The following is a 15,476-nucleotide window of genomic DNA, read 5'->3' on the forward strand; positions in this document are numbered from 1 at the left end:
ATAGCTCCCTATTTTCATGTCTTAGAAACAGTTAAGCTGCTAATGGGTGGAAATGCTATAGTACCATTCAGACCCTGGGCTCACAGCAGAGGCTTGTGGAGACACTGAAACACCTAACTCCTCTACGAATATCCCTCTAATTGAGACAAATGAGGGAGCCATCTGTTTGTCATGCCACTTATGTCATGACTTGTTCTCCACATTCATAGTCTCACCAAACAACTGAGAAAAATATAGGAATCAGTAACTGAAACTATATTAAATAAGAACTAAGGTAAAGATTTGATTAAATTGCAGGAAGGGCCACATTAGTAGATCTAGCAATGTGTTACACAGAGTTAAATCCAGCTTAAAAAAACCTATGAATACTAATCTAATATTGATTTGGGCTTCATGCCCTTAATTTTGGTATAAAAAAAACCAAACCAAAACAAAAAAAAACAACTTACATCATGCTACATTTCCCCTTAAAAAAAAATCTAAATTTTAAATACAGAAGAGTGGCACACATTATTTAACAACACTTGTGGCTCCTAAATACTATGCCACTTACCTAATTCATACCAAACATTCAAAACAAAAAATCTTATTAACCTCCTGCCGCATTTCCTGTTCTCTTTCCTTGCTTTTCCTTTTCAGGTTTTCTAGACATCGGTCATGTTCCGTCTGCAGCTGTTCACATCGTTTCGGAATTGCCATCTGGTGTTCATTCTCCAGATTTTTACATTTCACTACAAAACAAAGTTAGTGCTGTTATATTACTAGATTAGACTTTTTTTTTTTTTTTTGGTGAACTACCTAATGCAACATTAGTTTTGTGACGAATTAAAGCACAAAACAATGAATCCAGGCCAACCAGCTAATAGGTTAGCTAACTGTAAGTTTAAGGCATTCTCTATCTAGGTTAACCAATTTATTTGAGCATGAGCTTTCGTGAGCTACTCACGAAAGCTCATGCTCAAACAAATTGGTTAGTCTCTAAGGTGCCACAAGTCCTCCTTTTCTTTTTGCGAATACAGACTAACACGGCTGTTACTCTGAAATCTATCTAGGTTAATAACTGACAGGCCCATTACAACCTTGTGAAAGGAACCAACTGGCTAGCTCAGTACAGGCACTTATACCACAGTAATCAGCACGCTAAGAACTTTAACAGTAAAGAAATGCAGCAGGTGGAAACTTGGTATTTCCACACAGAGCCTTATGGTCCACTGTGTGCAATGCCATCAACAGGTGGTGAGGTCCTCAGGGAGGACACCAGAGGTGGCTACCTGAAGATGAAACATATGTAAGAGACAATGCCATAATAAACAGCAGCAGCCTTAAATGCACAGGGAACACATTTCTCCAGAGAACCTCCCATTCACAATGTTGCTGGCAGCCAGGACTCAAAAGGCAAGGAGAAATAGTTGGCCATGGGACGGGAAAGCACTTCTGCTACCAACGTAAACAGTTGCAGAAAAAGGAAGGGAGATAAGGACAGATGCACTCACCTCAAACAGAAAGGAGCACTTGAAAGATTCAGGGCAGCTAGAGTCACTCCCACCATCTAAGTGAGCTCTCCCTAAGCAAAATGGACCTGCCACCTGCTTCTCCTCAACAGACCTTTGCTCTGCCACAGAGAGGGAACCCTGCCTGCAAGTCACTCCCATTCAGCCACAATGCAGTGACAGAAATGATTCTATCACATACAGATAGCTGGACTCTGCACTCTGGGGAACAAGTAAAGGATCAACAGGAGACTGGATAGGAAGAAACTCATAGGTGACTTCCTTCACAGCAGCCAGAAGACTGCTAGCAGGATAGCAAAAGCATCAAGTGCTATACATGGGTAACAGGATGGAACTTATATCTCAGAGCTGGTGTTGCTGCATGCCAGCCGGCACAAAGTTCCCCAGTGCCAGTTACCCTGAAGCCAGCTTTCCATTTATTTGCAATAGTTGCCATTTCCCCTGCCTCTCACGTATTAGGTACCTCAGAGGACATATGGCTCCCAAACCAACTGGCCAGCTCTCCCTGCTTCACCTCATGTAAGCACAGTGCAGGAGGTACTGGGTGCCAAGTTCTCCACAGGATAAATTCTTTGTACTCCTCAGGCTGCTGCTATATAAGGCAGTGGGCCTATTATATTCTCGGAAGGCAGCAGCCTCTGATGCTGCTGCCAGTTATGCCTCCTGCTGATAGAATTCTCCAAAGGCAAGGGCTTCAGGAGCCCCTCACACTCACATTTCAGACTCCTAAAAGCAACAAAAATTTTCACACATGTGGTCATTTATTCATCCTGGCCCTCACTTTTCTGAGTAATGAGGCTTTCAGTTACTCTGCTGTTTAAGGACGGTAACTTTTGAGACAATTATTTTAAAGAATTGCCAAAATCTATCATACATCCATATTGTTAAGATCCAAACAGGAGTCTGGCTGTTCAGAATACTATCTGGAAATCTTTAAATCAGGCAAAACACTCACTGAAATTAATGGAAGTTTTGCCTAATTAAGAGACTCACAGATGATCATAAACTTTAATGTCAGAAGGAACCATCATGATCCTCTAGTCCAGGGGTTCTCAAACTTCACTGCAACCCCCATCTGACAACAAAAATTATGACACGACGCCAAGAGGGTGGACGACAGCCTGAGTTCACCTGAGCTCCGCCACCCTGGACAGGGGGGCCAAAGCCCAAGCCCAAGGGCTTCAGCCTCAGGCAGGGGGGTCTGTAACCTGAGCCCTGCCACCCAGGGCTGAAGCTCTCAGGCTTCCGCTTCAGCCCCAGGTAGTGGGGCTTGGGTTTCAGCTTTGGCCCCAAGCCCCAGCAAGTGTAAGCCAACCCTGGCAACCCCATTAAAATGGGATCGCAACCCACTTTGGGGTCCCAACCCACAGTTTGAGAACGGCTACTCTAGTCTAACCTGCTGCACCTCGCAGGCCATAGAACCTCAACCACCCACTCCTGTAATAGACCCATAATCTCTGGCTGAATTTCTGAAGTCCTCAAATTTTGATTTAAGGACTTCTAACTACAGAGAATCTGCAATTTACTCTAAATCAAAACCACAAATGACTCGTGCCCCACGCTGAAGGATTCGGCCCTCAATTGACAGCAAAATTGTAGCTTGCAGTCTTGTTGTAGCTATGTTGGTCTCAGGATGAGAGAGACACAATGTGGGTGAGATATCTTTTATTGGACAAACTTCTACAAATTGTAGGCTCTTGCATTTTCTGATATTTGTGGGGAAAATGCATGCTGGGTTTTCACCTTAAGTTTGCTACAATTACAACTACACATTAATATAAAGACTGATAAGCTACATTGGCTAAAGAAGTAGTCACTTTGTAATTGCTAATTTCTGAACAATTATGCGTCATTGGCATGATTCTAACTGCAAATGTTAAAACTGAAAAAGTATTGCTGTTTTATATGCACTGTACAACTCCTAAAGTTACTCTAGCCACCTTTGAATCCCTCACGATAAATATCTTGCAACAAAGCTAATACTTTCCAAAACATAACACTTACTTTCCGCCTGCTCTTTTTTAAGAGATAGACTCTTCAGCTCTTCTTTAACTCTTTCTAGTTCCAATTTCAGAGTTTTCTGCAGTTCACCCATTTCAGTCTGATGTTTTTCAGATAGCTCCTCACGGATGTTTTTTAAACATGTTTCGGTCTTCAGTGCACAGTCTCCTTTAAGAGTCTAACAGAACAGGATAGGTGCATTAGTAAAGCAGTTAAGAGTAATATTTTACTGCTTCTTTTTATTTTATATTGCATTTATTTGCCCTTTCAAAAATGTTATAATAGAAAAGGGAAGAGATCATGGCAGCTTTGATTTACAGTACAGTTTTATCTTGTCCAGTATACAGTATGGAACTTATACCTCCAGGGTCTGGATGTGTTTCTTTTCCATTTCCAATTCTATTTTCTTCCTCTCATCTGCAAAATAAAATTCTGTTTACTAAACAAACTAGTAAGAAACAATTGGGTCTAATGACATTTTAAAATATGGAAAGACCTACTTTATTTTAAACATCACATTCAAGGCTTGAATTAGGAGGCACATAGCAGTATGATATACCACCACCTCTCTCACGACTGCTCTCTTATATGCCAGAGTGTCAGCTCTTATTTTATAGGAATAAGTGTCTAGCTTGTTTCAGTTGCAAAGAAAACCATGGAGATGTAAATTTAGTGCAACTGGTCCAGCAATGTTTGCCCAAGTCCACAGAGAGCATGACACCATTAGAGAGGTGTAAAGTGCCCCATTCATTTACGTAGTGTTATCTTAGATGCCCAATAACATTTCAGATGCCAACTTTGTTAACTACTTCACTGTGCAAAGAATGCAAGAAAGAGGCGGAAGAATCATATTGCTAAATTCTGCACAAATTTACTGGAAGTGGCATCTTATTTTAACCAGAGGGGGGTGGGCTTGGGAGTGTAATCCCATTTGTATGTTCCTAATCAAAAAGGAGCTCAGCAGAGGACACAGATATATGTAAACTTCATTTGGGGGGAGGGGCAGCCCAAGGAGTTCAAAGAAGATTCATGATCATATTTTGAATGTCTACATGATGCAGTGCAAGAGGCAGACTGAGGTCTTAAGTGGACGGAGCTTATTTTGCCAGCAGAACTTGGGAGAGAACACTTACTGTCCCCCCTCAATTCTACCCCTGATCAAAATAATATTTCAAGCTTCTACTCACATGTCATAAGCCTAAAAAACAAGCATCATGTGTGTGGAAGGGAAATGGAAACATTCTTCATCTTCCTTTTACTATCTAGCAGCCAGAGCCACTACATAGCTAACAGAAAAGGAGTACTTGTGGCACCTTAGAGACTAACCAATTTATTTGACCATAAGCTTTCGTGAGCTACAAGTGAGCTGTAGCTCACGAAAGCTTATGCTCAAATAAATTGGTTAGTCTCTAAGGTGCCACAAGTACTCCTTTTCTTTTTGCGAATACAGACTATCACGGCTGTTACTCTGATACATAGCTAACGTTTCCATCACAAATTTGATTTCAACCCTTGCGCCCGCCACCTCCCCCTCTGAAATTGTAGTGTATAAAAATGTGCTGAGAGATTTTTTTCTAGCAAATTCTAAGTAAATCTGGAACACTTTATCTAATTTATCACATAATTGAATTTTTAAAATAGAGTTCAGAGTCTTAAAAATCTAAAAAAGAGAAATAGTTTACTGAACTCATCTAGTAGAGATCTAGTGCATAGGACCAAAGTTTAATTGATAAAACCAATTTAAAGAGCTATATACATTTTAAATATCATTATCAGAATGGGTCAGTGGAAGTTGCAAAGCTAATTTCGGCTCATCAGTAGCTCCAGAGACAGGAGCAGAAGCAGGAGGCAGCAAATAGTGAGAAAAAAGTACCTCACTTTCAGAGTCTCCGACACAGAGCATGGGGGACGAACGATGATGCTATTTTTTTGGATCACTACCTGAAGGCCGCTTTCCCCCCAAGCTCTCTCTACCCCCTCCTCCCAACCACATCCCATTCCTCAGCTCTTTGCATAGCATCTCCTACAGTCTAAAGGAAAAGAGGGAGAGAAACTGGAGAAAACAGAGGGCTTGAAGGGAGGATACTGGATGATTTTCCCTTCCCTCCTTCATGCTGGCCTCCTGAAGTCTCCAGCAAGTGAGACCCAACAGCAAACAGGAAGAGGATTGTCAGCATCCTTTCACCACCACTTTCAGCAGTCTTAGCATCAAAGGCTGAGGAACAAGCTTAGGCTTGTTAAAGATTAAAAGAGAGTCCTAAGGCTCAGCAGCTGACCACCACTAGTCTCGTAAGCTTCACATGGGGATGGGAGTCCTAGCAAGCAGCTACGGCCAAAAGAGGCACTTCTCAGCAGAACTACCCTAAGACACACGGGGGGGTGTGGGGGGGGGGGGGGTGTGAGAGTGAGAGACATGTTATGCAAACTTTTCCTAAAGAAGAAATCAATATTTCTCTCACTCTGCCCAATGAAGACGCACTTGTCCTCAAATAAGTCTCCTGTATCATCTATACCCAAAAAACAGTTGAGGACATGGCATAGACTTCAATCCTGACACACACTGAAATTCCACAATGCAGAAGTCTCCCTTCACCATAAGCATAAGGGACCACTTCATTGAACTGAGAGAGAAAGAAATCAGCTTCCTCAATATTCTCTGATGGCACCTGTAGGCCTCAGCTGTTTCCACGAATTGAGACAGCTGCCTATTGGCTCTCAAACAAATTGTCACTGCCGTTCAAAGAAGGCAATGACTTGCTCAAGGAGTTATCACCTGTGTCAAGAAACACCAGAGTGGCATGTAGAAGCACAAAGAGCAAAACCTCAATGCAATTTCAGCAATTCCAAGTCTAGCTGATTATCTCGATGGTGTTGAAACAGTCCTGTAGAATCTTTTACCAAACCTATGCCACCAAGGGCAGCACTGATACAGATTCGTAACTCATCTGGGACTCTTGACTCTGGCTCTCCAGCTGAAGCTTTCAGTACCTTCCAGGTAGACTTCTCACTTAATTTCCAGGTATTGGGAGGGGAAGCCAGGAGAATTTTCAGGTACTTGCTCCGAAAAAAACAACAATGAACCTGGTGCTGACTCAATGTAAGGCAAAAGTTTATGGGGTACAACTGGTAACAGCAGCTGGCACCAACAAAAGTCTGATCCGGAGCAAAGCATTCGAGTTGAAATTCAAAGTCAAAGACACAGATAATCCTAATACTAAGCGTCAGAACACCAAGAGTTTCAGAAATAAATATTGAAGAGGACAGATGACTGAAGAACCAGTTGTTTAAAAGTATATTTCTGGGAGAATAAAGGTTGACAAGATGACAAAATGTGATGCAGCAATCTAGGAGGTCGTCTTCTCTGAAGATGTTTAGAAAGAAAGAAACTGCTGATTGACTGGAACACCAGTCTATAGGGATGACATAAGATGATCATGCTGGAACCAATGAGTTTAGAAACCTGAGTTTGGAGAAGGCCTTCAACCTACGAATGGGCAACTATCACAGCTATATCTTTCAGAGTAGCAGCCATGTTAGTCTGTATTCGCAAAAAGAAAAGGAGTACTTGTGGCACCTTAGAGACTAAGTAGAGTGGAAATCTATAAATTGGTTAGTCTCTAAGGTGCCACTAGCTATATCTTTGGAGATCAAGTCATTCTCTCTTGCAAAGGGCTTTATAACTGAGGCAGGCCTAAATCCCTTGAACATATAATGCCTAACCCTGTTCCTACTGCAGTCAATGCCAGTTTTCACAGATTTCAACAGGGACAAGGACAGGCCATAGGACAGACAAAAAGAGGCTATGTTTACACTATGCGGAATATAGTGGTCCAGCTACGGGACTGTAGCGCCACTGTCATAGCCCCATAGTGTAGATGCAGAAATGAGGTTTTTGTGTAGCTGTAAGAACACTACCTTGCTAACCGACAGTAACTGTGTCGATCATTCTTCAAGTCAACCTGGCTGCATCTACAACAGGGGTAAGGTTGGCATAGCTATGATGCTCAGGTGTGTGGATTTTTCACATCCCTCAGCTTCATAGTAATGCCAACGTAAATTTTAAGTGTAGACCAGGCCTGAGAATCTCCCCATCAGAAATTGTGTGGCAATCAAATGCTCAGCAGTTGCATGATCAGCCCCCTAAGTTCCAAGTTCATAATACCTAGCTCTTGTTGATATTTCAGTGCAATTTCTTCTTTTTCCTTCAGATTTTGTTCTTTAATATGCTCCAACTCAAACTGATGTCGGCTCTGTAGAATTGCTACTTCCTGAGCACGCTTATCATTGAGCATCTCCCGTAACTCCACAAGAGCAGTTTCCTTCTCTTTTCTCAAGTTAGACTGCATCAACTCCAACTGGGATGTGTGCATATTAGTTAGACTTAGTCGTAAACCTTCCAACTCGAGATTGTGCAGTGTCTATAGTGGGAAGGGGAAAAACATGGTTTAAGTGAAATATATTACCATTTTTCTATACCAGTTTCAATTATATACACACCTCTATATTTATTGCTAGTCTGTCATTTTCATATAAAACATATTTATGGCTGGAAGTGGAATAGCAGAAAAACTAGATTCTAGTTCTGATCTAGCTTGCAGAAGCTTTTTATTAATGAGTACAGTCTTTACTATCTCTCCTTTCAGTAGTAAAGTCTGTTTGATATTGTATCCAAACTGTTTGCATTTTCTTCCTCTTAAGTTTATCTACTGATAGAGAATGCCTGCCAGCAACCTGCCTCCCTGCAGCATCTTCAGAAAGTTATGATACGTGAAAAGGAAATTGCAAAAATACACATTATTATTGTCTATAGCATTGCTGCAAATTTCCACTTTTATCCTTTGAGTCCATCACAGTGCATCATACCTCACAAAGCTGTCACTGGCTATCATTTGATATTACAGTAGAGTGAATGACCAATATCTGAAGTGTTGAAATAGAAACAATGATGTAAATATACATTACTCTTGTACTGCTCACCGATTCAGTTCTGAACTATCCGTTAGCAGTAGGAGCAACTAAGCTTTACAACGGGTTATAAAGTTTCCATTCTACATATATACAAATACATATAGCCAATATTTAGGGATTAGACAAAAAATAATTGTATCCTATGTATTTCTAGAATGAATGGGTGTTTTAAAATGGATTAAATATTTAGAGAGAAGGGAATTTAGGCCCTCAACCTGCCAAACAACATCAATGGGGCTACTCACATACGTATAATTATATTTGCACGTAACAGCTTGCAAGATCAGGGCCTCCACTTGTAAATTCAAGTAATGTTACAATCTTATCTGATACGGCATCAATAAATATGTAACAATTAAAAGGTCCATGGACTCTTTAGAGGGATATTTGGAGTATTTTTTAATAATTAAATTCAGAGCTTACCTAGTGTGAACTCAATAACAAACTGTAAAACCCATGACAAGGGATGTGACACACTGACAAAAATACACTCAGTATACACATTGCAGTAAAGTTGTGTGATGGATTACCTTCATGCGATTCATAAGACCACGATGAAGCAAGACTAAGTTTCAGTTTGATTTTCTGCCATACTTTACAATTCCCAATACTGCAGCACATACAACTGCTATTCCATATTTCTAGGGGTCTAGCAACACTAGACAAAGGGTAAAACATTACCTTGCACTAGAACTTTGTGCAAACCTAACATGCAAAGGAAAAAAAATGCATATCTAGTGATTAGACCACCAAAAAAGCATATTAGGCTCTTATTCTTTGCCTGCCTCTCTCCATTCCGGGAAGTTACTGCAGATTCTTATTTATATTTATGAAGATACGCAAGCTTCTTCCCTTCACAAATTTTCTAAATTTTGTCAATTTTCTAAAGAATAAGTGGTAAGATTGAGGACATTGGAGACCCTTCCATAGCAGGTGGTATCTGCAGTCCTTTTAGCGTAACACTCCCTACTGATTCTTCAAATGTAGTCTTTACAATAACACAAGGCATTCCTCCAAAGACGGCTTATTTTGTTAGAAAAGAGGCTCCTCTTTGCAAGCGAATTAACTATAAATTGTGACAGCCAGGAAATTTGCCTAAATAATTACTGTGTATACATACTGTACCTGTGACTGGAGCTGAGCATGCTGCATCTCTGTTTTATGTGTACCTTCCATTTGTTGCTGAAGTTCATCCAACAGTTGCTGCTGTTTCTTAATTAGTTCAGCACGTAGTTCTTTCATTTCATCTTCATGTTTAATAATTAGTTCAGCAATTTCACGATCGTGTTCTCGTTCATGAACCTGGAGAGAAGAACACTGTGATGCTCTGTACCTCGGGGGAACACCCTACACCCCCATGTTCATCTTTATAAAATGATTGTGTGGTATGCAATGCAAAGTTTGTCATGTTGAGTGTCTTCAGAAGGCTCATGATGCACTACTGAGCATTCTTGTTACAGTAATATTATAGGTTATAATTTCATGTATGTAGTTAGGAGGCTGAAAATGTATCCACATGGCTCAAAACAAGCCCAGGCAAAATCTCTCCAAGAGCAGAGAGACAGTTCACACCTCATCAGAGCAGGTATGGGAAAAACCCAGCCCAGCCTCACAGGAACAAAGGATGCTAGCCTAGGCAGCAACAAAAGAATCTGTTAGACTCTCGAGGGAGTCACCCCCCTGCCTTTGGTCAGTTTGGAACTGCGATGAGGTAAAGCTCACCTGACTGTGAAGGGGGGAGAGGGGGCCAAAGTCAAGAGGGAAGAAAGGACATGATAAAAGGAAGAGACATTTGCCATGCTCTTCCTCTATCTTCCACCTACATCTACAGACACCACACCAAGCGACTGAAGCGCTGATCAAAGGGGAGAGCCTGGCTGAAGAGCAACCAGCCAGCCTGGGTTAGAAGTATCTAACACATTGAAAGTGTTAAGATCAGCTTAGAATGCGTTTTGCTTTTATTTCATTTGACCAAATCTGACTTATGTTTTGACTTATAATCACTTAAAATCTATCTTTATAGTTAATAAATATATTTGTTTATTCTACCTGAAGCAGTGCGTTTGGTTTGAAGTGTGTTAGAGGCTCCCCTTGGGATAACAGGCCTGATACATATCAATTTCTTTGTTAAATTGACAAACTCATAGAAGCTTGCAACGTCCAGCGAGCATAACTGGACAATGCAAGACGGAGGTTCCTAGGGTTGTGTCTGGGACTGGAGGTATTGGCTAGTGTCATTCAGTTGCACAATCCAAGAAGTAGCTTACATGCCAGAGGCTGTGTGTGAACAGCCCAGGAGTGGGGGTTCTCACAGCAGAGCAGGGTAAGGCTGGCTGCCAGACTCAAGGATTGGAGTGACCTAGCAGATCACCAGTCTGGATAAAACCAGAGGGAAACGTCACAAACACAGCACAGAATTTTTACTGCATTGTGGACATTTTACACTTTTGTCCTTCCAGCATTAACAAGCCATTAGGACAGTAGTCTCAAAGTCAACAAAACTATCTTTACTCTTGCAAAAACCCAATTGATTTTCCGCCTCTGAAGAAATCATTTCATTTTGACTGAATACAACTGGACATGCAGCATCTTTCAAAAAAAAAAAAAAAAGCCTGTTACAAAAAATACCTTTTTAATTAATCCAATCTGTTCTTTTCGTTCCGCCTCCAAGTTCTGCTGTTTTTCCACCTTCTCTTTTATTTCTGCATTTAACTCTTCTATCTGAAAAGAGTGACGACTTTTTTTGAAACTACCATTTACCAAGCATCCAGAAATACAAATCCTCGTGTCATTATCAGAGCTACCTACCTCTTCCTGGTGCACCAGATTCATTTTTGTTGTTTCAGAAAGATGCCGAGATTCCATTTTACTAATTTCCTCTTCATAATGTCTCCTCATCTCAGACTGTACCTCCTGTATGGCTTGTGCAGATTTCTGCACAGTTTCCTGAAGGTGATTCTCCAGTTCCACCTGAACCTTCTTCAAATGAGCCACTTCCTCAGTCAGTTTGTTTTCTTTCTCAGTGTATTCCATTTTTTTGGCCTGCATTTCAATGTTAAGTTTCTGGAGTTCCAAGTTACTGGATTTCAATTTCTCCTCAAATTCCACTCTTTCACACTCCAGTGCTTTTTCAAAGTTTTTCGTTTTCATATTCAGATCGTGTATATTTTTTTCAAGATTCTTTTCCAGAGCTTTTTCTGCTTTTATTAGATTCTGCTCTACAGCACACAATCTTTCTTGTAAAGTTATATTCTCCTTAAGTGTGAGTGTTAAACTTTGTTCTTTATTATTGATTTCAGCTTTGAGAGCCTCCTGTTCTTTCAGTAATGTCTCTTCTAATATGGTTTTCTGACCAAGAAGTTCGGCCATAGTCTGGTTTTTGGCCTTCTGGACATCAAGCTGGGCTTGCATTTGATCCCTTTGGCTTTGCAAAGCAGCTAGTTGACGTCCAAAAAGGGACTGTACCTCACTCGTTACTGAATCAGAGGCAGTTTTCTGTTCTTGAACTTCTTTTACTAATTGCTCCTGAGCCCTCAATTGCATCATCAATGTTTCTCTTTCCTGCTTGAAGTGCTTTATCATCTCCTGCCAAGTATGTGACTTTGAAGCCTTTATTCCAAGCCCTAATTCTTCAATACAAACTGTTCGATCTCTGTCTTCACCCTGCTTTTCCAGGAAGTTTATTTTGTTTTCAAGCTCTTTCTCCTTCTTTTCTTTTTGATCAAGTTCTTCTTCACAACGAACCCGTGCTTCTCGCTCCTTATTCAGTTCTAAATGTGTAATGGAAAGTTCAGCTGTTGCTTTTTCCCATTTTTCAAGAGCTTCTTGGGTCTCCTGATAGGATTTGTTCAGTGCTGACTCTTTTTCACTGAGCTCCTTAAATAGCTTAACACATCTCTCCATCAAGCCAGCTCTCTCTTCATCCTTCACCTCCTTACAGTCACTTACTTCACTTTGCAGCAAGGAGTCACCTGACAAATATGAAGCAAAAGCCTCAGCTTCCAGCTCAGTTTCATCAGAAGTCCCTTGCAGTACACTGCTAACGCACTTTTGTTCATCAGGGCTAAACATTAACTTATCTGCTGTAGAGTCCATGTTGGATTCTAAAATGATGTTACTATCTAGCACAAATCTATCCTCTTCAGTGTCAATAAGTTCAGAGTTGTCTGATATGTATGACTGCTCCTGTCTCTCAGTGGAGACAAGATATTTCGTTAATATGTCAGCATCTTCTATGAAAGATCCTAGTTCTACCGTATTTTCTTCAGACCTGTTATCGGCTTCATAACTTTTATGGTCCTTCTCTGCTTTGACCTTCTTTAGATTTTTCTTTGTGTCTTCTAATTCAGCTTTAAAAGAGTCCACTCGCAAGCCATGTTGGAACTCTAGTTCTTCACGAACTAACTGTATTTCACCTTCATGCTGGCATAATTTATTCTGCATCTTCTCAAGCTCTGCTTTCTGTGATGCTGACACCTCCTGTAACAATTTTTCCTCCTGCTCTAACTTTTTTAACTTCAAATTATAGAGAGTTATTTCTTCATCGTGCTTATGCTTTAAATCTTTGTTATTTTTTGTCTCAAGGAGCAGCTTTTCACTTAATTCCTGGATGAAGGAGTTGAGCTTTTGGATCTCATCATTCAAATATTCCTTTTCTTGTTTAGATTCCTGTGCTTCCTTAGCCTGTTTTTCTGCATTAGTGAGCTGTAATTTGAGGTCTTCTACTAAATCCTTATACCTCAGCTCAATCTCAGACCTCTCTCTCTGAAAATCCTCCATTTGATTTTTAAGTTGCTTGCACAAGTTTTCTCTATGAATTTCAGACTCATGCAGTTTATTATTTAAATCAATAATTATTGCATTTAAATTCTGAAAATCTTCATCAGAATTCAAAGCAGAGAGTTCTCTTTTTATCTGCTCAAGTTCATTCTTATATTTTTTATTCATCTCTTCTTCACAATCCTCCTTAACTCTTACTATCTCTTTTCTGTAACTTTCTTCCAAACCAGTCCTCAAATCTTGCAACTGTCTGCAAATATCCCTTTTGTGATTTGCTTTCAATTCTTCAATATATTCCTGTTCTTTCATCTTGGCTGAAGCAATTTCATTTTTTAACTCCATTATCTCTGTGTCCCGGAGAGAAAGTGTGTGTTGTAGGAGAGATAAATTAGACCTTTCTGATTTCACTATATCTTGAAGACCTTTAATTGTTTCTTCTTTTTCTCCTATATCGTTGTACATCTGTTGCATTGTATTATTCAGATTCTCTTCCTTCTGTGCAAGCAGACTCTCTTTATCTTTGGTATTCTTAAAAATAAAATATTACACATGAACTAAACACGCTGCTATTTCCATTTCTTTGAAAATTCCAGTTTAACATTCTCCTCCCTTCCCTTCCACAAGAATTTTTTTTCCCCTTAAGTGGAGGGCTTGCTGATTTGTCTATGCCAAGGAGAAAGCTCGCCCTTGAAAGTGGGAGGACTTACACCATTGCTTTATGGTGTGTTTAAAGGAAATGTGTCCACTTTTAAACTATATTTTAAAATCACAATTCCACAGTATTAGGATGAATGCATATTAGTGACTGTGGTTCCACAGTACACTAACTTTTTAAAACAGATTTTTTTCTCAATGTCACGACAGGCAAGTGTGAACATTGCACAGGTGTTTTAACTGTGCATCATCATATCTCATCATATTTGGGTTTCTTGTATGAACTCAATTGAATTTCTTGGTTTAGAATGCTTATTTTGGGGGTATTTACAACATTCTTGTAATTCTCTCTCCTGACCCCCAAATCACTGATGTGTATTCTCAGCCTTCAATGCAATTTAAGCGTTTTTATTCAGGAATTCCCTTGCATTTTAAATTAACATTTTCACTCATGAACACTAAATAAGAAACCCAAAGAGACTGCTACTCGTGATACTTCTAATCACTTGAACGTGGTTAGTATTTTTTAACTTTTAGGGCCAGATTCACCAGTGTATGCTAGCTGCTCTGTACTACTCTGAACGAGTGCTAAGCAGCCAAAGCACACTGGCCAACTAAGCTGGGTTTACAGGTCTTCTGTATCAGCAGAGGAACACATCAGAAGGCAGAATGCACTCCTCGGTTTCCCCTTCCCTCCTGCCTTTTCTGTTGAATAGATCTAGTGCAACAGGTAGATTTTTTTAATATGAAAAATAAGCTTTGTAGCATTATTTTTGATAACTGAACATTTCTCCTTCAACACAGGCTGGCACATAAAATCTTCTATTTCAGAGAAACTCATGAAGAGCTGTCCTATTTCAAAACAGCCTCCATTACCCCTCATTCTCAATGGGACTGAGGTCACAGCCTGCCCTTAACAAAGATAGCTACTGCCTCCCATTGTTCCCAATGGAAACAAAGTCAAACTGCCTTCAGGGAAGACTGCTAGGGGTAGAGAGGAGCAGATGAATGGAAGTAGTGGCAACCTTTGCTAATGACAACCTCTGCCACCAGTCTCATTGAGAAGACAACAAAATGACAACCCTTTTGAAAGAGGGTGGTTCTTTGAGTGTGTGTCTGAACAAAAACCAGTTACCTTCCTTTTCGTAACTGTTGTTCTTCGAGATGTGTTGTTCATGTCCACTCCATTTTAGATGTGTGCACCCACATGCACAGTTGTCGGAGATTTCTGCCTTAGTGGTATCTGTAGTGCCGGCTGTGGGGCCCCCCTCTAGTGGCACTCCCATGCGCTGGTATATTAGCCGCCGCCAGCCCTGTGCCCTCTCAGTTCCTTCTTGCCAGCAACTCCGACAGACGGGCAGGAGGGCAGGAAATGGAATGGACATGAGCAAAACATCTCGAAGAACAACAGTTACGAAAAGGTAGTAACCTTTTTCTTCTTCGAGTGCTTGCTCATGTCGATTCCATTTTAGGTGACTCACCAGCAGTATCCATGGAAGTGGGCTCAGAGTTCACAGCTTAGCGGCTTGCAGTACTGCCCTACCAAAGCCAGCATTGGCCCAG

At 40.6% G+C, this 15,476-nt stretch overlaps 1 protein-coding gene across 9 annotated transcripts in view; it reads right to left on the minus strand.

Annotated features, from left to right (window-relative positions):
• Positions 1-15,476, minus strand: part of PCNT (pericentrin) — a 241,299-nt gene that overhangs the window by 159,362 nt on the left and 66,461 nt on the right. For all 9 annotated transcript variants that reach the window (XM_037912953.2, XM_037912948.2, XM_037912949.2 and 6 more), the window contains 7 exons: positions 11,289-13,787; positions 11,109-11,201; positions 9,606-9,782; positions 7,675-7,930; positions 3,874-3,929; positions 3,516-3,690; positions 595-731 (listed from right to left, as the gene is read on the minus strand). In XM_037912953.2, the coding sequence (XP_037768881.1) occupies positions 595-731; positions 3,516-3,690; positions 3,874-3,929; positions 7,675-7,930; positions 9,606-9,782; positions 11,109-11,201; positions 11,289-13,787 (3,393 nt within the window). The remainder of the gene's footprint in view (positions 1-594; positions 732-3,515; positions 3,691-3,873; positions 3,930-7,674; positions 7,931-9,605; positions 9,783-11,108; positions 11,202-11,288; positions 13,788-15,476) is intronic.

This window comes from Chelonia mydas, chromosome 11, assembly GCF_015237465.2.
Source record: "Chelonia mydas isolate rCheMyd1 chromosome 11, rCheMyd1.pri.v2, whole genome shotgun sequence".
Lineage (NCBI taxonomy): Eukaryota > Metazoa > Chordata > Testudines > Cheloniidae > Chelonia > Chelonia mydas.